The sequence below is a fragment of the Haematobia irritans genome, chromosome 1 (genome assembly GCF_050003625.1).
Source record: "Haematobia irritans isolate KBUSLIRL chromosome 1, ASM5000362v1, whole genome shotgun sequence".
Lineage (NCBI taxonomy): Eukaryota > Metazoa > Arthropoda > Insecta > Diptera > Muscidae > Haematobia > Haematobia irritans.
Window position 1 is genome coordinate 83,893,705 of NC_134397.1, and position 23,366 is coordinate 83,917,070.

At 35.3% G+C, this 23,366-nt stretch overlaps 1 protein-coding gene across 3 annotated transcripts in view; it reads right to left on the reverse strand.

Moving 5' to 3' along the window:
• Positions 1 to 1,068: 1,068 nt before the first annotated feature.
• The window catches only part of LOC142221307 (uncharacterized), a 39,838-nt gene continuing 17,540 nt past the window's right edge, over positions 1,069 to 23,366 (reverse strand). For 2 of the 3 annotated variants that reach the window (XM_075290985.1, XM_075290986.1), the window contains exons 3-6: positions 9,661 to 9,850; positions 9,455 to 9,607; positions 1,457 to 1,608; positions 1,069 to 1,399 (exon numbers count right to left, since the gene is read on the reverse strand). In XM_075290985.1, the coding sequence (XP_075147100.1) occupies positions 1,156 to 1,399; positions 1,457 to 1,608; positions 9,455 to 9,607; positions 9,661 to 9,850 (739 nt within the window). In that variant the 3' untranslated portion in view covers positions 1,069 to 1,155. The remainder of the gene's footprint in view (positions 1,400 to 1,456; positions 1,609 to 9,454; positions 9,608 to 9,660; positions 9,851 to 23,366) is intronic. The other variant, XM_075290987.1, reaches the window with a different exon arrangement.

Genomic DNA, 23,366 nt, shown 5'->3' on the forward strand with positions numbered 1-23,366 from the left:
ACACATCGAAATATTGCTCTAAGACCCCATAAAGTATATATATTCTGGGTCGTGGTGAAATTCTGAGTCGATCTGAGTAAGTCCGTCTGTCTGTTGAAATCACGCTTACTTCCGAACGAAAGAAGCTATCGACTTGAAACTTGGCACAAGTAGTTACTATTGATGTATGTCGGATGGTATTGCAAATGGGCCATATCGGTCCACTTTTACGTATAGCCCCCATATAAACGGACCCCTAAATTTGGCTTGCGGAGACTCTAAGAGAAGCAAATTTCATCCGATCCATTTGAAATTTGGTACATGGTTTCAGCATATGATCTCTAACAACCATATGCAAAAATTGGTCCACATCGGTCCATAATTATATATAGCCCCCATATTAACTGATCCCCGATTTGGCTTGCCTCTAAGAGAACCAAATTTCATCCGATCCGGCTGAGTGTATGGTCTCTAACAACTATGCAAAAACTGATCCACATAATAATTTAATAATTCAATGATTAAAACCGCTATGTTCATCGTAATTAAAGGAATAGGAAAAACAATTAGGTAGTATGGGGAAAATTTTTAAAATTTGAAGCAGAACAAAAAGTGAAGCAGATTTTTGGAAGAAGGGGTGACGAAGTAAATTTTGTGAAAATGCAGTAAAATACTTCGATTGAAGTAGTAGCGGCAGCACTGACTACATCTATTTGAAGCGATTTCAACCATTTTTAGCACACTTGAAAATACTATCAATTATACTCTTACAAAAATGTGTTCTTAGACAGACTGGTGCAGGGTATAAATATTAACGGTTGCAGTGGGCGGATCTATCTGATCCTATGAGCTTTTCTGACGTTATATACAACATGTGTTAAAAATTTAAAACCTATAAGTAAATTTTTGTAATATTTACTTCTGAAACCGGTCGTTGGCCCCATAGTGCAATGGTAGTGGGCTCCATTTCAGTTGTAGCCGAACACCACAGGTAAATTTCATCTCAGTAAAGCCTCTGGCATTGTTGAGGATTTCAAAATGTCTCCATTGAACGTACCGGTCGACAGAAAATTAAAAAAAAAAAGTTAGTCTCTGTTTTCATTTCTTTATTTTTATTTTTTGCCATCCTCTTCATTTGAATCCTAGAAGTTTATTCCCAAATACCATTTCGATATGTTAGTCTACTTTGTCAGATTGTTTTTTAGTGCCAGTTAAACCACCAAGAACTTGTTTAACAAATTTGTTGAGCTCCAATGGGTCGTCGTTGTTGAAGTCATCCATCACAGTTTGCATTTGGTCTTTAAGGCCATCCGAAATTGATGTTGTTATGCGTTCCTTGAAGAGATTTGTAATCGGACTCAATATGACACCAGTCAAGTGTCTTATAAATCGAGTTTGATCCAATTGCACCTGAATATTTCTACATGGGAAAGTAAGGGACTGAAAACTGTTGTTTACGATACATGGTCAATATTACCTGAATTTTATTACGCGAAAATCGATCAGCTTCATCTTCAGTGTTGTAATATCAACAGCCAATTCTGCATAAATGACCGTATCCTCCATAGACCCAATAACTTTGCCATATCCTTCTAAGGCCATCAATTTGAGCAAGAAATTGTATTCAAACTAAACGAAAGATTTAGGAAAATTTCAAATTATATATGCGGAAAAATGAAATAATGTCAAATAATAATGTTGGGATTTGTTTGGTAACGAAATAAGGCATCGTTTTTGGGTATGCAATAAACCCCACAACAATTGTACCAAGATGGGGTTTTATTTCATTATCAGTACAAACATCTATTATTGATCTTGGAGAAAGAAATGATATAAAAACAATTATCACTTTAATAAATATTTAATTAGTTTTAACCTACATGTACTGCATTAAGGTAGGTACCATGTTCGGTTTCCGCAGCGAAATCCCATACAAAACCAAAAATGCGAAAAACTACCGAAATATCTTTTTCATTTGTGGTACTTTGTTTTTTTCGGGTTTAAAACTGAAGTAAAGCCCACAGTCCCTAATTAGATCGCGTTAAATCTTTCCATATGTTGATATTATTTAGTTTCAAAACATGGCGCCATTTTTGGGAGCCACCGTGGTGCAATGGTTAGCATGCCGGCCTTGCATACACAAGGTCGTGGGTTCGATTCCTGCTTCGACCGAACACCAAAAAGTTTTTCAGCGGTGGATTATCCCACCTCAGTAATGCTGGTGATATTTCTGAGGGTTTCAAAGCTTCTCTAAGTGCTTTCACTGCAATATGGAACGCCGTTCGGACTCGGCTAGTAAAAGGAGGTCCCTTGTCATAGAACTTAACATGGAATCGGGCAGCACTCAGTGATAAGAGAGAAGTTCACCAATGTGGTATCACAATGGACTGAATAATCTAACATCGGGCTGCCACCTAACCTAACCTATGGCACCATTTGCAATGTGAATTAAGAAATGATTTAATTATTCAAATGATTTGTGTGAAATTATAATATAAATGATTTGTGTGAAATTATATGTAGTACAAATGTGTTTCGCGTTGTTATTTAAAAATGCAATAAGATCGATTGACAAAATAAAAATAACATGGAGTGGTATTTTCGTAATAAACTAGCAACCACTTTCTAGCCGCTCCCTACTACATGATAGAATAGACTAGCGATGCAACTGGTACGTCACAAAGTGATTTTTCAATAGTTGGAGGATAATCTTAAAATGTAACATATGGCACAATAGGGTACACTGCGCTGTAGGCCTACAAGAGGAGATTTTCAAGTGAATTAAGTCCGGAAAGAAGGCTTATTAATTTTTATTCGTTATTGTCGGCATTAATTATGCATATATTTTGCATTTTATTGATTCAAAAAACTGATTGAATTTTATACATTGGGAGAGTATAACAAGAAACATCCTTCAGTAAACCAGCCACTTTGCATCTCAATGTATTAATTTCACAGTCAACGAAGAGTCTCTGGTATAGGACACTAACATCCCTTTGTGACGAAATATCTTGCGAAATATAAGTCGGGAACAGTGACTTTTGCATAGGAACTACCCTTGAACGTGAGAGATGCTAACATAGTTATGGGCTTTGGTTGGCTGAACACACACAGAGAAGGAATATGATCACCTCAAACATGTTTCAAGAGCAAAATGTTATTTTTGTATGGTGACCATGTAACATGTTTGTCACTAAGATGTTATTTTCTCGTCAAATAAAACCTGCTTGCCGAAATCAGATACATGATTTCCGAGAAAATAACATGGTTGCGAAAACTAAATGTTTCATGGTCACCACCCAAAAATAACATTTTGCTCTTAAAACATGTTTGAGGTGATCATATTCCTTCTCTGGGTGCAGAAAGTTTCACTTTGACCACTGGAGTTGAAATTGCTAGTGAGGCGACAACAGCATGGACTTAAGTAAACTCTTGTTCACTGGTATTGTAATCCGATTATAGTAGATATTGTGGACACCAACGAATTGAGTGGTTGTTGCTGAACGGATTATGAGCCCATTGCTGCGGATGATATAAAATTTTGCATAACACCGGAATTATATGTTTGTTAGATGGGCGTTGCAAATTTATGGTATCCATTTGGAAAAGCTGAAGAAGACGACAATGTACCACATGTTGTAAAAGCTGTTGCAGAATGTGGTAAGACACAAGGAATAGAGAGACTGGGGTTTTATTCTTAACAATTATTAGTGTCCAGTGCTGTATGAGATTTGGTGGCAAAGCAATCAAAAACTGGTAGAAAAACTTTTAAAAACAATTATCATGAATGCGTGTGTGTAAACAATCGAATCACAGCTGCTGCAATGTATGTATGTATACACTCAAAAAAAGTTTACTTGGATCCAAAGATTTTGACCTTCGCTTAAGGATTTTGGCATTGATTCCGAGCCAAAGATGCGGCTTCTTTAAAATAAAGACATTTTTACGGACCTCCCTGGCTTTAAATCTAGGATCAATAAAATTAAAATTGGATACAGATCTCATTCATCGAATTTTTATTCTCTTTTTGCGATATATTAATAAAGGTATTTATGTACAAATAAATTCCAATTTCAAAATCCAAATTATGCCAGGTACTTCAAAGTAAAAACAGTTTTCTTAATGCTAAAAAAAACTTTAAGCCCAAGATGCAAATCCTTAAAATAAGTTTTAGCCTATATTTGAAGCGCTTTTATCTTAAATTTAAAAATATGTCAGTTGAGTTAAAGACGATTTCTTTAATTTAAAAATGTTTTTCTTTATTTTAAGGAAAATTTGGCTTAATTCAAAGATCTACAACTTCAGGAGAGAGACACAAAATTTCAAGATTTAATAAAAAAAAATTAAAGCAAGGATTATAAACTTTCTTTTAATTAAAATGTCATTATTTTAATGAATTTTGTCCTTAACATTGCGTAAATTTCGAGTCCTAAAATTTAAGTTGCATAATCTTCCATATTAGGTCAATATTTTTTTCAGTGTATGTTACCATTTTTTGACGTTTGGCGATGTTGTTAAATTTCGGAGAAATAAACGCGGAATAGTTCCAAAAAGGTTGTTTTCTTCTGTTTTTCAATGCGAAAGAATGGTTAAGGGAATTTTTTTTCGTGCGAACAAACAAAAAACCACCATTATGTAATATGTATTACGTGAGCGAAAAAAACATCACCCGAATTTTTTGGCAAATGTCTTTGCATTTATCTATATTTTTGGAATTTAATACCGTCGAAAATACAACACACGAAAGAAAATGCTAAATTAAATAAAGATTTTCCAAATTTTTGAAACCTCTATACTTGAGCGAAATCTTTATTTTTAATCCCTATAAAACAAAAGATTTTGATTGTGTTTAAGTATAAAGGTTGTGCTAAATTCGCGCGAACCCCATCTAAATTTTCTTTTTAATTGCGATATAAAATAATTACATAAGACCCTTTACACTCGACTAAAATCTTTATTTTATTCTGCAATTGGGAACAATTTAGATTAAGCTCTATGGTAAAGGTTCTAAAAATTCGCTCGAATATTGGGAAAGATTTATTGCCATATATAATTTTTTGTCAAATACGTTCAGTGACAATTCTTTTTCACGGGAATATTACGAAATTAATATTGAGTACATTGTTAACTTCTTGAAACCGAATAGCGAATCAATAGGTATGCGAGTACTTTTCCAGTAAAAAATATCCAGTAAAAACTAGCAATAGAATAAGAGTGTATTTTACTCTCTTTGCTTAATTTTGCTGAATTGTACGCGAACGGCATCCAGTAACTATTTGCACATTCGAAATTTCAGTTTCTAAAACATTAACAAGTATAGACCGGTAAAATACGTATATAAGTATATAATTAATTAAATTCTATAGAAATAAAATTTTGACAACATTTTCTATAGAAATAAAATTTTGACAACATTTTCTATAGAAGTAAAATTTGGAAAAAAAATTCTATAGAAACAAAATTTTGACAAAATTTTCTATAGAAATAAAATTTTGACAAAATTTTCTATAGAAATAAAATTTTGACAAAATTTTCTATAGAAATAAAATTTTGACAAAATTTTCTATAGAAACAAAATAACATTTTGACAATGTTTTCTATAAAAATAAAATTTTCGTAGATTATTTTTGGCTCGAGTGGCAACCATGATTATGAACCGATTTGGACCAATTTTTGTGTGATTGGGGATCGGCTATATATAACTATAGACCGATATGGACCAATTATGGCATGGTTATAAGCGGCCTTATACTAACACCACGTTCCTATTTTCAACCGGTTCGGATGAATTTTGCTCCTCCAAGAGGCTCAGGAGGACAAATCTGGGGATCGATTTATATGGGGGCTATATATAATTAAGGACCGATATGGACCAATTCTTGCATGGTTGTTAGAGACCATATTCTAACACCATGTTCCAAATTTCAACCGGATCCGATGAATTTAGCTCCTCGAAGACGCTCCGGAGGTCAAATCTGGGGATCGGCTTATATGGGGGCTATATATAATTAAGGACCGATATGGACCACTTTTGGCATGGTTGTTAGAGACAATATACTAACACCACGTACCAAATTTCAATCGGATCGGTTGACTTTTGCTCCTCTAAGAGGCTCCGGAGGTCAAATCTGGGGATCGATTTATATGGAGGCTATATATAATTATGGGCCGATGTGGACCAATTTTTGCATGGGCATAAGAGAACATATACCAACACCATGTACCAAATTTCAGCCGGATCGGATGAAATTTGGTTCTCTTAGAGGCTCCGCAAGCCAAATCGGGGGATCGGTTTATATGGGGGCTATATGTAATTATGGACCGATATGGACCAATTTTTGCATGGTTGTTAGAGACCATATACTAATACCATGTACCAAAAATGTTTCGTTCGGAAGTTAGCGTGATTTCAACAGACGGACGGACGGACGGACATGCTCAGATCGACTCAGAATTTCACTACGACCCAGAATATATATACTTTATGGGGTCTTAGAGCAATATTTCGATGTGTTACAAACGGAATGACAAAGTTAATATACCCCCATCCTATGGTGGAGGGCATAAAAATAAACAAGTATACACGGCGATAAGTTCGGATAGGACGAAACTTATGTACCCTCGACCATGGATTGTGCAGAAACTTCTAGTAAAGACTGTCTTCCACAATCGAATTACTCGGGCTGTGGTAATACCTTCCGATGGCAAGATATCTTAAAACTCTTCTAAATTGTAAGTTAGTTCACACTGGGTAAATATTAGATAAAAAAGTTCTTGATCGGTATATACGCTGAAAAAAATATTTACGTGATATTAACCTATATTTTAGGATGCGAGATTTACAAAATATTAAGGACAAATTTCTTTAAAATAATGACATTTTAATTAAAATAAAGTTTATAATCTTTGCTTCAACATTTTTTTTCATTAAATTTAGGATACGAATTTAGTAAATTTGCATCCCTCCGTTAAAGTCGCAAGTCTTTGAACTAAGGCTAATTTACCTTAAGGTAAAGAAACACATTTTCGATTTAAAGAAATAGTTCTTAAATTAACTGAAATATTGAAACTTTAGATTTAAGATAAAAACACTTCAAATATACGCTAAGACTTATTTTGAGGATTTAGCGTTTTTGCTTCAGTTTTTTTTTTTTTTTTTTTTTGGAATTATGGAAACATTTTTTTCTTTGAAGTATCCGTTATAATTTGGATTTTTAAATTGTCATTTGTTTCTACGTGAGTACCTTTATTAATAAACCGCGAAAAGAAAGTAAAAATTTGATAAATGTGATCTGTAGCCTAATTTTAATTTTATTGGTCCTACATTTAAAGCCAGATAGGTCGCTCAAAAATTTCTTTATTTTAAAGAAGCCGCATCTTTGGCTCGGAATCAATGCCAAAACACTTAAGGGAAGGTCAAAATCTTTGGATCCAAGTAAACTCTTTTTTGAGTATATAGGGGAGTCTATAAATAGTTACGAATCGATACGAACTGTTGCGTGGTAATTAGAGAGCCAGAAGTGAAATACGGGGTTGAACTGATATGGACTAATTATTGTGTGATTTGGATCGGTTTATTTGTGGCTATATATAATTATGGACCGATATGGACTCATTTTGGCATGATCATATTTTAGCGGTAATATCCTTACGTACCAAATTTCAACCGAATTGGATGAAATTTATTCCTCCAAAAAGCTCCGGAGGTCAAATCTGGGGATCGGGTTATATTTACGTACCAAATTTCAACCTGACCGTATGAAGTTTGCTCCTCCAAGAGGCTTCGCAAGCCAAATCTGGGGGTCGTTTTATATGGGGACTATACCATTCGAACTACATCAATAACAACTACTTGTGTCAAGTTTCAAGTCGATAGCTTATTTCGTTCGGAAGTAAGCGTGATTTCAACAGACGGACGAACGTGGCTAGATCGACTCATAATTTCACCAGAGCAATATTTCGATGTGTTAAAAACGTATCCTGTCTTTATACCCTTGTGCCACACTGTGAAACAGGGTATTATAAGTTAGTGCATATGTTTGCAAAACCAAAAGGAGAAGAGGTAGAGATATGGTGTCTTTGGCAATATTGCTCGGAGAAGAAATCGGTTCAGATATATATGGGATATAGCTCCCAAATATATCTTTCGCCCGATATGCACTTATATGGCCCCAGAAGCCATATTTTGTTGTTGTAGGATTAACGTTCAGGATATGCATGCCAAATTTGGTTGAAATCGGTTTAGATTGAGATTTAACCATACCACATTAAATAAAAGCACCTATTACATATGGGCACTTCTAGTTTTAACCGCTGACCCTTCTCGATTATTTCTTTCTGTTGAATCAATCAAATTGTTCCAAAAACATTAGCAGACTGTTTAAGTTTACGTTTTCCAGGTCCACCAGTAATCTAAAGCTCTTGCCCCTAAAATTCGCTTACGCTTTACACAAAATGCAGGACACTCACACAAGAGGTGTTTAATTGATCCCTTTTCCTCCGCGTCATGAAAGCTCATACAGTAGTCATTAGTAGCCAATAGTTTTTGCAAAATCGCCTATCAGGCAGCGACCAGTAATAGCAGTCTGACGTCTAGTGTGCGGTTTAAGTTTAAACGGGGTCATATTTGCTTTGTGTCATTACAACCCTTACAATTCTCCCATCGAACATTTGCCATCATAACAGCCTTCTCACGCAGTAAGAGCTTGAAGGTAGCCAGAGGCATACCAACAGATTCTAGTTCGCCTGGAATATGTAGGGTAGTTCTTAGCTTTCTAACTCATTGTGCTGCCCAGCCATCTCGATTTGCGGCAGTCGATGACCGTTTTCGAGTTAAGGAACACAGAGTCCAAGGATTTTATTGCAGGTTGACTGTCTGAGTATATATTAATGCCAACATTTTTGGAAAATTACTTCTCACCCAATTCGCCACCTCTCTTATTGCTAATGCGCCTGAGATACACAAGCATGCCATACGCTGAACTTTATCTAAACAAGTCGGTTTCTGAAGTGCCGGCCACCAGACTACAACACCATATAGCATTATAGGTCTTACCACTGTGCATTATAGGTCTTACCGTCTATAGCCAATGCCAATGGTTTTAGTCCCCACTTTTTTTCTATTTGATTTTATACCGTACTCGCCCATATCCTCAGGATATGGGCTTAACCGCGGGAGTTTTGCGATCTTTGCAGTATAGGACTAGTTCAGTCTTTGCAGGATTTACCCCAAGACCATTCTATATATATCCTTCGGCCGATTCACACTCACATAACCACAGAGGCCAAAGTTTTACTCTTATTTACGTGAAACTTTTTGGGAACAAAAGCCTGGAAAATACTAACAAAACTACTTATCAATTCGTTGTGGGGCCTTATTTCACTGTGCCGTGTTCTATAATGCAACACAGCAACAATGCCCAATTAAACCTCCCAAAGATAGTATTTATTTGGGTTCATTAAAAAACGGGTTTACCTGTAAACTTTTTGTGTTCAAGTAGAAGCGACTTAAAAATGTTTTATCTTTATATGTCATATATGCTGGGCCATAACGCTGGATTCCAGCCAAATTATATACGATTCCATTAGTCAAAAAAATACCAGCCTCGTATGTTATCAGCAAAGGCTTCTGGAAATTTAAGAGTTAGTGGTTGCTTTAGCTTATGTACCGTTGCAATTTACCACTGTGATATTTTCCTTTATATCTGGCAGTTGCAGATGTTCGACGTCGAGCTTTTCCAAATGTTCTAACACTAATGGAATAATGCTGTCGACTTCCTCATTTATTAATGACCATCCAGTTTCCTCGTCATCCCTTGTTGTTCTACTCAGAATGTCTGGCCTCTGTCCATTTTCTTTTGAATCACCTTGCCTGCAAATAAGTGAAAATTTTTTGAGTGTAAAAAGAAACCAAAATCAAAAAGAAATTATTTGTAATTTTTTTCAATATTAGCTGGGCTTGGATCGTGTTGCTGGAATGTTTGTCACCCAAAATAAAAATATTCTACAAAAATTTTAAGAAAATTCTACCAAAATTTACCAACTTTAAAAATATCTGATTTTGCAGTTTTTGGTCAAATTTTGGAATGAAAAACATGTTTTTTTGTTTCCAAAGAAATATTTTATTATTTTATTGCAACAACTTAAAATTTTTTCTGAGTATAAATATCTTTTGAATTGTCGAAATGTTAAAAGTTGATTTTGACACAGAAAAACACGTAAACTGTTTCATAGGAAGAATGAACCACCTCGTGCGAAAATTAACTAAATAAACTAAATTGTACTCCACATTTTGAGGCTTCCTCAAAGCGTTGTTAAAACCAGGAAAATTGAATGCCATGGTGTACTTTTTAACTGCAATTCACGAAATTACACCCTCTCATTGAGGAAAAAATGAAGAAGTAAAGAAGAAAATAATTGACGCCAAATCATGAGCATTTTAACCATGCAGTAGTTCATAGTAAGAATTTTTTTTTGCGTTAGGTTAGGTTAGGTGGCAGCCCGTTTAGCAGGCTCACTTAGACTATTCAGTCCATTGTGATACCACATGGGTAAACTTCTCCTTTATCACTGAGTGCTGCCCGATTTCATGTTAAGCTCAATGACAAGGGACCTCCTTTTTATAGCCGAGTGCGAACGGCGTTCAACATTGCAGTGAAACCACCTAGGGAAGCTTTGAAATCCACAGAAGTGTCACCAGCATTACTGTGGTGCGATAATCCAAAGACAATAAACTCTAGGAAGATAGGAAATTGCCCACTGAGGAGATCAAACCATTTACCGTGTTAGTTTTGTGGGAACTACCTTCCCAACACTTCTATTTTATTTACTTGTTAGTTTAAAATATTACATAATCTTAGCATGCTTTGGATATTTGGTGAAAAATATGTTTTGGCATTTTTTAAAATAAAATTTTCAGTTTTCGTTTTTGACATTAAGAGAAATTCGAAATACATTTCTTTTATTTAAATTTAAAAATCTACCTACAATTTGGTGGCCCCTAAATAAGATTATTTCGAAGATGTCAACAGAAAATATTTCAACAAACAACAGCAGTCATCCTGCAAACAATATAGGTATTGGATCCGCAAGAATCGCGAAACTTCCAGCATTTTGGAAAGAAGAACCAGCCATATGGTTCTTACAAGTTGAGGCTACGTTTCGTCTTCACGGAATTACGCAAGACTCTACCAAATATGAATACCTCGTCGCAAATTTGGATCCCTCCGTGCTTTTTATGGCGAAGGACTTATTGTTGGACACATCAATCACGAATAAATATGATGCGATGAAGAAACGCATAACCAATTCCTTCGCCGTATCAGCAGAAAATCAAATCAAGCGCATACTAAGAGGCATAGAATGAGGTGACCAGAAACTATCGCACTGCTTACTAGAGGTGTGCACGTGACCCGAAATTGTCGTGACTCACGAACATTTTCGTGATTCGTGCGTGAGTCGTGAGTCACGCTCATGACAACAGCGTGAGTGTGCGTGATTAACAAACCAAAATGTCGTGCGTGAGTCACGAAAATAATATTTTCGTGAGTGTGCGCGAGTAAAGAATTACACTCACGAAAATATTCCCGCTCTCCAACATAAAACGCTTAAGAGTTAAATTCAATTACAATTTTAGTGACACCTGGGATGTAAAGAGTTTAATAACACTCTCGATTTTAATAATGCTCATGTTTTCAGACACTTCGGTAAGGTAAATTAATCATAAAATTATTCGTGAGTCACGATATTTTTCGTGAGTCACGGTATTTTTCGTGAGTCATGACGTTTTCGTGCGTGAGTGTGCGTGAGTATGATTTTTCAGTCGTGAGTGTGCGTGAGCGTGAGTAAACTATTACTCACGTGCACACCTCTACTGCTTACAACGATTAAAATGTTTATCAGCTGGAAAGATTTCTGATGAGGTATTAAGGACTTTGTTTTTAGAGCGTTTGCCAGAGAAAATACGAAGTATTTTAGCGGTCTGTGATACTCAGGAAATAGACCAGTTAGGCGTACGAGCAGATAGAATCAAGGAAACCCTCTCGACTTCAACGATATGTTTCGTCTCAGAGTTGCAACAAACTTCAACATCCAGCAATTTAACGACAAAAATGTCACCGCTGACACACTGTCTAGAATTGAAGCCATCAAGATACAACCATTAGACTATAGAAGACTGTCGGAATCTCAAGAAGAAGACCCACAGCTTAAAGAGATTAAAAGTAAGAGTAAGACGATAATTACGGTAAATATTCCAAATACAGACATTAAGATATGGTGCGACGTCTCAACAGGAATTTCCCGTCTTCCAAACGAATTCCGTAAGCAAGCATTTCACAATATACATAGCCTTTCACATCCGGGAATACGAGCAACACGTAAACTGATCGCAAAGAAATTTTATTGGACTTCTATGAATAAAGATATTAATGAATGGGCTCGAGGTTGTTTGGAATGTCAACGCTGTCACCAAGCACAACAAAACAGATTTTGGCAAGTTTTCACCGACAACATCTCGTTTTGTTGTTGTACATTTGGATATCGTCGGACCACTAACTCCATCTGAAGGATTTACAAATCTGCTAACATGCATGGATCGTTTCAGTCGTTGGCCAGAAGCAATTCCATTGCCCGATATAAGAGCTGAAACTGTCTTCACCGCATTTTACAACAATTGGATATGTCGATACGGAATACCAAATTCCATAAACACAAGAAATAGCTAAATTGGGCATTACACACAATTTTACAACCTCATTTCACCCCCAATCAAACGGACTTGTACAACGTTTTCATAGAGTTTTGAAATCAGCATTAACATGTGCGGAAGATATTCAGTGGACAAAAACACTCAACACAGTTCTACTAGGTATCAGGTCTATTAATAAAGAGGACATAGGAGAATGCCCTGCAGAAATTCTTTTTGGAGAACAAATACAACTACCCGGTGATTTTTTAAGAAGGATTCTACTCTAAATCCAACAGATCAACTTCATTATATAAAATCAGCAATCAGAAGCGTAAAATCGACTGAACAAAGACACCACTCAAAACGAATTGTTTTTATAAGCAAGAGTTTGGAAAGCTGTTCGCATGTTTGGATAAGACAGGACGGCTATATGAAACCATTACAACCTCGGTATAAAGGACCCTATCTTGTTCTAGATAGACGTAAAAAGACGTACGGTATTATGGTTGATGGAAAACGTCAAAACGTATCTATAGACCTAATCAAGCCTGCATTTATTTTAAATAATGAACATAATTTCAATCAGGGAGCAGAAATATATTGTGGAGAAAAAAGAACCCGATTTGGAAGAGTTATCAAAATCCCAGAACGATTCTAGCGTTCTTCGACGGGGGAGTACTGTGGGAACTACCTTCCCAAGACTTCTATTTTATTTACTTGTTAGTTTAAAATATTACATAATCTTAGCATGCTTTGGATATTTGGTGAAAAATATGTTTTGTCATTTTTTAAAATAAAATTTTCTGTTTTCGTTTTTGACATTAAGAGAAATTCGAAATACATTTCTTTTATTTAAATTGTAAAAGGTACCTACAGTTTCATACTCGAACCAAACGCGTATACGGCAAGTATTGACATAGCATTAAAATGCACATAAAAAGAAATTAAGTGAACGAAATAAATTTCCTTAAACGGGAAAATGTAATTTTTTTGTTGTTGCCTAAAATTTAACATTGTTTCATTAAGAAAATTAAGTTTTTCATTTAAAAAATAAAAACGAAAAACAAATAAAAAAATTACAAACATGTATGGAACTAACATGGTAAATGCAACATTTGGTATGACGCAAGCCAATTTCCTATCTTCCTCAAGTTTATTGTCTTTGGGATAATCCAACGCTGAAAAACTGTTTGGTGTTCGGTCGAAGCAGGAATCGAATCCAAGACCTTGTGTATGCGTTAGTTCATATTGAACTTATGTGTACGGGCATTGAACTGTATCCCCACGTTTAGTTCATAAAACGTTTTAGACATACTTAACAAATGGAAAATTTCATTGGTCTGTGGAAAATTTCGAAAAAAAAAATTAAATTTAACTGCTAACAAATAATTTTTTTCCAATAAAAATAAGTTAAAAATAACATTAGTTTTACTACGGAAATAAGGATTATCTTTCCCCACATTGAAAATTTTAGATAAAGTAAAATAAAAAGTAGTTAATATAATCCTTGACGGGTGTATATCATTTTTTATAGATTCCTCGTAAATTTGGAATATATTCTACCTTATCCTATAGATAGAATTCCAACTAATCAATAAATGTGCCATTGGAAAATTAAGTGAGAAGAGAGTTATGAAGTGATTGCAACATGTGAGGGAATTTGTAGAGACATTTTGTGTATATCTCGAATGATTGTTTGGTCAAATCAAAAATAAATCAGTAAGAAATGAATAAAATTATACGTCTTCGATGCAAATGTTAAATTAACTTGATGGAGAATAGCCCAAAGCAACTTTTTTTTATAAAGTTTATACTCATTAAAATGCAAATGAAAAACAATCGTGAAAAAATTGAGATTTTAGCGGATATACTCGAATTTATATATAGTATTTAAGGTGGATAACCTTAATATTATTAAAAATAATTATTTTCATTTGCAGGTAGACAGGCCTTCTAATGGTAATTTTTTGGAATTTTCTTACTGTTTAATGCTAACTGAGCTGAAATCCTTATTAATCCTAAGAAAATACTCTTGAAACCCGTAAGTTAAAAATCAATTTACGACAGAATATGATAATATATATATATATATATATATATATATATATATATATATATATATATATATATATATATATATATATATATATATATATATATATATATATATATATATATATATATATATATATATATATATATATATATATATATATATATATATATATATATATATATATATATATATATATATATTTATTTTTTTTTATTTTCTATAACTTTATAATTTCAGATGCTTATAAAGCAAATCCACACAGCAAAAACTAGCCAAATCAATGAAATTGGATAAAAAGGCAATGGTTATACCAACTTATGCAATATATCTTTCATATGGATAGAAAACATGCACTGAAAAAAAGCATGCCCGGTTCCAAAGATTTTGTCTTTACTTTAAAAATTTTGGTATTGATTCCGAGCCAAAGAAGCGGAATATACAATAAGGATATTTTAAAGACACAATTCTCTTCTAAATTTGGGGTTTGTGTATTTGCTTCTAGGAAGCAAATTTTAATTTTTCGTTTTTTTTCAGCTTGTTTTCTTCATATAGCATATGAAGAAAAAGTCCTTTAAAAACGAGTTAATGACAACTTTTTTTTTTCAAATTCAGACTCAACTTCCAGTAGAATTTATGCTATGTTTCAAGTAAAAAGCGTCTTTAAAATAATGTTACGAATTTGATATTTCTAGATTTAAGTTTATTTAAATTTGTTTCCGTTAATTTAAATTTCGAATTGTAACGATAAAATTACGTCATAACTTTTTAGAGTCATTTCTTTATTTTCTAGTACTTTTCTAGACATCTTTTGTGTTCTTAGTTTTCCAATCGTTCATTGTAAAAGTAACACCTTTTGTTTTACTGTTATAATTATCGGTAATATGACCAGAATGCACTAGCCAAGATAAAAATAAGCCTAAAAGTATGTGTGCCATATCACCTGTAAAATAACGCCCCATAGAAAGTTCTAGATAGCCGAGACAATGAACATAAGTCGATAAATATGTGCAATGTCGCCGTGCGACATCTACAAGGTAGTAGCTTAATCTCGAAGGTTGTAGGCCAATTAGCGAGAACATTCGAAATCGTCATATCTCGGTATATAAACCCCTAGCGGAGAGAGCAGTCAAGTCAGTCATAAGCTAAAGTTTATACAGTTCATATCGTAGAGCAAATAAGTGAAACCAATCAGTTAAACAAATAAATTGTAGATTGTCGTTATTTGAAAAGAACTGTGTTTTAATTATCGGGTAATTAAATACGCCTCAATATAAAAACGTAACAATTGGTGTCGGAAGTGAAATAACGAAAACAAATCTACAATGATGTTTAATCAGCTTCGAGTGGAAGATTTGAAGAAGGAATTGAGCAAAATGGAGCAGCCGACTACAGGAAATAAGGCTCAATTACAAAAGCGACTACTGGCAGAGTTCGAGCGGCGCAGTATTGATATCGAAACACATGATTTCTATTATAAGGAAGATCTTGACGAATCAGTAGTAGCCAGCGCCTTGGAAACTCCATCTGTAGCTTCTAATGTTGTTGGTTACACATCGATGGTCAATATTTTGAGTAAAATGATGGAAGCTAATTCTAGAAAATTGGAAGAAAAATTTGACGAAAATTCAAAAAAGATGGACGAAAATTCTAGAATTCTAAATGAGAATCTTCAACAAATTGCTGAAGGCATGGAAAAACGTGTGGACCATATCGAAAGCCAAATTGGAGAGCTGGATAAGAAGATTATTTCTGTGCATGAGAAAATTATGGTTCATGATGAGAAGTTTCTACACATTGAAAGAAAAATGTCAGAGCTGGAAATTAAAGGTGGACCAGTGCCCGTTATCGAGGGCTCGAAAACCAAACCTCCTGTTTTCGATGGCTCAACTTCATTTGATGTATTCAAATTCCAATTTGAAATGGTTGCTTCTAGAAATTTATGGAACGACAATGACAAAGCAATTGAACTTCTATTGGCATTAAAGGGCAATGCCGCTGATATGATACAAAGCATTCCCGCTGCCTCTAGAAATAATTACAATGAAGTAATAGCGGCACTTCAACGTAAGTACGGCGGAGAACATAAGCAAGACATCTTCAGAATGGAATTAAGAGGAAGAGTCCAGAAGTCAAATGAGACTCTACAAGACTTTGCAACAGAGGTTGTGCGGTTGGTGCTTTTGGCATACCCAGGAGAGAGTCACCCACTTGTGGACCGCATCAAAATTGAGACCTTTGTGAATGGCATTCGAGACCCAGACATAAAATGTGCAACATATGCGTCACAAAAAACTACATTTGTGGAAACTGTAACATTTGCCCTTGCACAAGAGACAGCGAGACTAGCACGTCCTCAAGTTCACAAAGTACGTAAGGTGGAGACTGAGAATGACGAATCAAATTCCGTGATTGATTCAGTGAAAGAAGCCATTAAGCAGGCAATTCAAGAAACGAAGCAGGAGACAACAAAATCCAGAATGAAGTGCTATAACTGTGATAAGCCTGGACATGTTGCTCGGGAATGTAAAGCACGTCGTAAGCGATCAAGATCGAAATCGTCATCCCCATCAAACAATAGCCATGTGTGGGTGAACCCACAGTCCAGTGAGTCACCTTTAAACTAAATAGAGTTAGTTCAGCGGGGCAAGAGCTGGCTCCCACATATGATGGCCCCACAATCTCCATAGCAATAGTACAACAGCAAAATAACAATTTAACTGCCGCGGGGTGTGTTAACGGCGACAAGAGTACATTGACGTTGGATACCGGTGCGTCGAAGTCTATCATTAGATCAGACATAGTAAAAGAGAAAGTTACACCATTGATTGGAGTCAAACTACGCACAGCCACAGGGGAACACGCAACAGTATATGGGAAAGTCGCCATGAAGTTAACTATTGCTAACATATCCGTTAAGAATGAGTTCATTGTGGCCGATATAGTAGATGAAGTTATAATTGGTGCGGATTTCATGAATGCCTTCGGTCTAAACCTGGATATGAAACGTCGTGTCATGACCTGGTCCAATACCGAAATACCGGTTAATGTGGGGTACGACAAGAATACCCCTATCAGACAATTGACTACGAGCAAGCCAGAGTTAATACCACCGCATTCTGAAGCGATATTATGGGTTTCTATGAATGGAGATTGTGAAGTCGGCAAATTGTGGGTTGTTGAACCAGCAGAAAATAAAAACAACAACATCTTGATAGCAAATGCCCTGGTAACAACAAATGAAGAGGGACTTATACCAGTTCGAGTTTTGAATTTATCTGACCATCAAGAGCAAATAGGAAAAATTTCGGACATTGGGAAATGTACTCCTGCCGAAGCAATAGTGATCTTGGAAAGCAAATCGCCAAAGAAGCATAATGAAGTGATGAAACATCTGGAAGGCTATGTCGAAACTTGGACACGTCATCTATCACCGTCCGAGAAAAATAAAGCCAAGAAATTGTTATGGAAAAATGCCTCCGCCTTTGCAATTGAGAAGAAAAATCAAGGGAGAACATCTGTGGTGAAGCATGAAATAAATACCACAGAAGAAAGACCCATAAAACAGGCACCACGAAGTGTCCCTCTAGCAAAACGAGACGAGGTTCAAAAGCTCGTTAACAAAATGGCGGAAAGTGGTGTGATCGAAATCATCAAGTCCTTGGTGCTCACCAGTTGTGCTAGTCAAAAAGAAAGATGGAAGTAGCCGATTTTGCGTGGACTACAGAAAATTGAATGATGTTACCAAAAAGGACAGTTATCCGCTTCCACGCATTGATGACACGTTGGACACATTAGCCGGAACAACTTTGTTTTCCACGCTTGATTTGCAGAGTGGAGATTGGCAAGTAGAGATCGCCGAGAAAGACAAAGAAAAGACAGCTTTTGGCGTTAATGGCGGTCTTTGGCAATTCAAGGTAATGCCATTCGGGCTCTGCAATGCTCCGGCTACCTTCGAGCGATTGATGGAGCGGGTGCTAAAGGGGTTGCATTGGAAGTCCTGCTTTATATACCTAGACGATATCATAGTTATGGGCAAGACATTTAACGAGCACCTTAAGAACTTGAAGGATGTTATCCAGCAACTGTCAGCCGCTGGTCTACGACTTAACGCTAAGAAGTGCTCGCTTTTCCAGCGAGAAGTTAAGTACCTGGGTCATCATGTTACAGCAGAGGGCATATCTACGGATGAAGACAAAATTCAAGCAGTAAAAGATTGGCCACGTCCATGGAATCTCCACTAGTTACGCAGCTTCCTTGGCTTATGCACATACTACAGGCGTTTCGTACCAAACTTCGCCAGCATCGCCGCAAGCCTCCATAAATTAACGCAAAAAGGTACGAAGTTCCAGTGGAACAAGGAACAGGAGGAGTCATTCCATCATCTAAAAGACCTTTTATGTTCAACTCCTGTTCTGGCGTATCCTATTCCTGGCGAAAAATTTGTTTTGGATACAGATGCTAGTGCGTACGGAATTGGTCGTGTGCTATCTCAACAGATTGACGGTAAAGAAAAGGTCATCGGATATTTTAGCCGAACGTTATCCAAGCCCGAGAAGAACTATTGCGTAACAAGAAGAGAGCTGCTTGCTGTCATAGAAAGCGTAAAGCATTACCACAAATACTTGTATGGACAGATTTTCTTGCTAAGAACGGACCATTCAGCTCTACGATGGTTGCTTCAATTCAAGAATCCGGAAGCTCAGCTGGCACGGTGGATCGAAAGACTCCAAAGCTATGATTTCAGTATCGAGCATAGGAAAGGTGGCAAACATGGTAACGCGGACGCCTTGTTACGTCGACCTTGTAATGTCGAATGCAAACACTGCTCGAAAGCTGAACATAAGGAAGAAATCGTTGATATCCGGCTGTTGCACGTCGAATCTGGAGCGGACTGGCCAACAGAACAACGCAAAGACCAAGGAAGAAATTTTGAATCGGCCATATTCAAGGAGATGTGTGACTCACTTGGTATCAAGAAAACAAGGACTACGCCATTGCATCCGCAGTCTGATGACATGGTAGAAAGGTTTAATCGGACCCTGGAAGAACATCTTCGAAAGATAACGGCCAACGAGACTGGGACGATCATATACCAAAGTTTTTGTTGTCGTATAGATCAGCCATACATGATTCTACGTCACGAACACCGGCCAAGGTCCTATTCGGAACGGAATTGAAGTTGCCGGAGATTTGATATTCGGCGCTACACCCAATGAGCTCGCCATGGAAGAAACCAGTAACGATATACCAAACATTTGGTAAAGTTCACGAATTAGTGCGAAACAAAATAAAAATGGTCAGCAACAGGATGAAGGCGAGATATGATCGTGCAGCGAACACTGAGGACTTTAAAGAAGGACAACTGGTTCTGCTATTCAACCCGCAACGAAAGAAAGGATTATGTCCTAAGCTACAAACGCAGTGGGAAGGCCCATATAAAGTCATCAAGAAAATCAATGATGTTGTATACCGCATTCAAAAGGACGACAGCCCAAGGTCAAAGATGAAAGTTGTTCACTTGGAACGTTTGGCTCCTTACGGAATGGGTTCTGTGCCTATTCGGGACGAACAGGCTTAAGCGGGAGGCAGTGTTACGAATTTGATATTTCTAGATTTAAGTTTATTTAAATTAGATTCCGTTAATTTAAATTTCGAATTGTAACGATAAAATTACGTCATAACTTGTTAGAGTCATTTCTTTATTTTCTAGTACTTTTCTAGTACAATGAACGTTTTCCAAACGTTCATTGTAAAAGTAACACCTTTTGTTTTACTGTTATAATTATCGGTAATATGACCAGAATGCACTAGCCAAGATAAGAATAAGCCTAAAAGTATGTGTGCCATATCACCTGTAAAATAACGCCCCATAGAAAGTTCTAGATAGCCGAGACAATGAACATAATTCGATAAATATGTGCAATGTCGCCGTGCGACATCTACAAGGTAGTAGCTTAATCTCGAAGGTTGTAGGCCAATTAACGAGAACATTCGAAATCGTCATATCTCGGTATATAAACCCCTAGCGGAGAGAGCAGTCAAGTCAGTCATAAGCTAAAGTTTATACAGTACACATCGTAGAGCAAATAAGTGAAACCAATCAGTTAAACAAATAAATTGTAGATTGTCGTTATTTGAAAAGAACTGTGTTTTAATTATCGGGTAATTAAATACGCCTCAATATAAAAACGTAACAATAAAGTGTTGAAAACCATGTCCTATATTTGAACGATTTTTTGCTTTGTAGTCAAGATGCAAAAAGACAACAAATTTAAAGACAATTTCATTAATTTTAAAGATTTTTTCTGAATTATTAAAGTTAAGTTGACCTTACCCCAAAAAATGTTTCTTTCATGTTATGATACCCATTTTTAAGTGAAATCACTTTATTATAAGGACAATACGACTTCATTGAGAAGTATATCGACTTTTGAACAAGGATAAAAGCTTTATATTAGAGAATTGCGTTTTCTATGCTAAGCAAAATTTCCATTCGTATTTTAAGGACATGAAATCTTTGGCCTCACGACAATATTTTTTTCATGTGGAAATTGAAATTAATTAGTTTAGTCCTACTACATAAAATATTAATCTTTTGAAGAAGCAATTACTCATTGCCGTATCTAGACATTTTTAACAAGGGAGCTAGAGCCCCCTATCTATACTACAGTAACAAGATATAATGGAAAATCATATATAGGTTTTCACATTCTAGGGGGTGCTAATTTTTTTTCTGGAGGGGACTAAGCCCTCCCCCAAAGGCCTTACTACGCTTATGCAATTACTAACTACCGACAAGTAACTGCATACTCGTATATCATAAGCCATAGTTTTGTGTAATATAATAATAATTTGTTGAAATAAAGTACAGGTAGTTATAGAAAATTTACTTGTACTGTACGGACAATTTCTTAGTTGTATACAGGCTAATTGTACCTTTAATTCCTCAATTTCTTTACTTTTTTTAAATTATACTGACAAACGGTTTATTTTAAACCAATTTCTTAATACAGGTTTTCCAAAAAATTGTTCATTTTCCCGGATAGCAGGAATATAATGAACTAAAATCATTAGCGTAGCTAGACAATTTTCCTAGGGGGGCTATAGCCCCCCTAGCCAAAAATGTATATTTCATTTATTTATATTTCAATTAATGTTTTATTTCATAAAAATTAATAAAAAAATTAGACATCAATATAACTCGAAAATTAATTTATAATAAAGCAACTAAAAGTAGTTCCACACATTTCCTAGCAAAAAAATTTGGAAGTTCTTCCAAAGGCACAACTTTAAAAGCACTTCCAGAAGATGTACTCCCAATGATGTTCTTTATTTTAACTACTCAGGAAGTTCTTTAAATTCAATTTTTTATAACTTGGGGTTTTCATACTTTTAATGGGAAATGTTAACTTTTTTGTTTCAAATACCTTAAAAACGAAGTAAGAATTCATAAAGTGGTACAAATAATTTAAATTTTGTCGAAAAAAATTCTACATTCAATCTGAAAAACTTGTGAATTTTTGAAAATATTTGAGGTCAAACGTTTCCGACAAGCATTAGAATCCACTAAAAATTATAAAAATTATTTATTTGACAAAATATAACAGAATTTTTTAATATACATTCAAAACATTGAATTCGGATCACACCTAAAGAAGTGATGCAAATTCAGTGCAACGGCTGTTGAAATGGAGGACTTCCGTCGCTTTTTCGCCAATTTTGCACCACTTCCGGATCCAAAAAGATAATTTTCATTACTTTTTTGGCGACGCTTTTTTGGCTGGGCTTGTCTATTTTTTATAAAAATGGAAAATCGTAAATAGGTTTTCAAATTCTGGGGGGGCTAAAATTTTTCTGGGGGGTCTAAGCCCCCTCCCCAGAGGCCTTCCTACGCTTATGACTAAAATACGATGTAATACATGAACTAATTTATAAGAAAATCATGAACTTATCTAGATGGAAACAATCTTTGGGCCAAATCATGGTCATTCGTACTATGAGTTAGTTAATTTTTCATAAAAAATAGTAAACTTTTTTTTCGGTGTATCCATTCTTTGAGATTTCCACAATGCGTTAAAATAATTTATTGAATTTATTGAAATCTTCCCTCCAAAAGAAAAAATCATTGGCACCAAATCATTACTATATTACTCACGTCGTAGTTCGTTCCTACTGCAGGTAAAGTTTCGTCTACTTTAGTTATCATTGAACTTATTTGTACGGCCATTGAAATTTATACCCACGTTTAGTTCATAAACATTTTCAGACATTTTGGAAATAAAAATAATTGAGCTGTGAAAACTTTCTTGAAAATTTTTAAAAATTAACTTAACCAAAATAAAGGTTTTGCCATAAACGCAAGTTAATTAATTAATTTTAACATTACCCAGCAAACACATTTGGAAGTTCTTCTAAAGGCAGAACTTTCAAAGCGCTTCCAAAATGTTATCCTACAGAAGTTCTTTATTTTAAATGCATAGGAAGTTTATTTGAGTCAACTCGCTTTTTTCATGTTTTTAATGGGAAATTAAAAATTTTTTAGTTTCAAATAATTTAAAAACAGATTAAGAATTAACAAAATGATACAGATTATTTAAATTATGACGAAAAAAGCTAAATCCATTCTAGAAAACTTGCGACTTT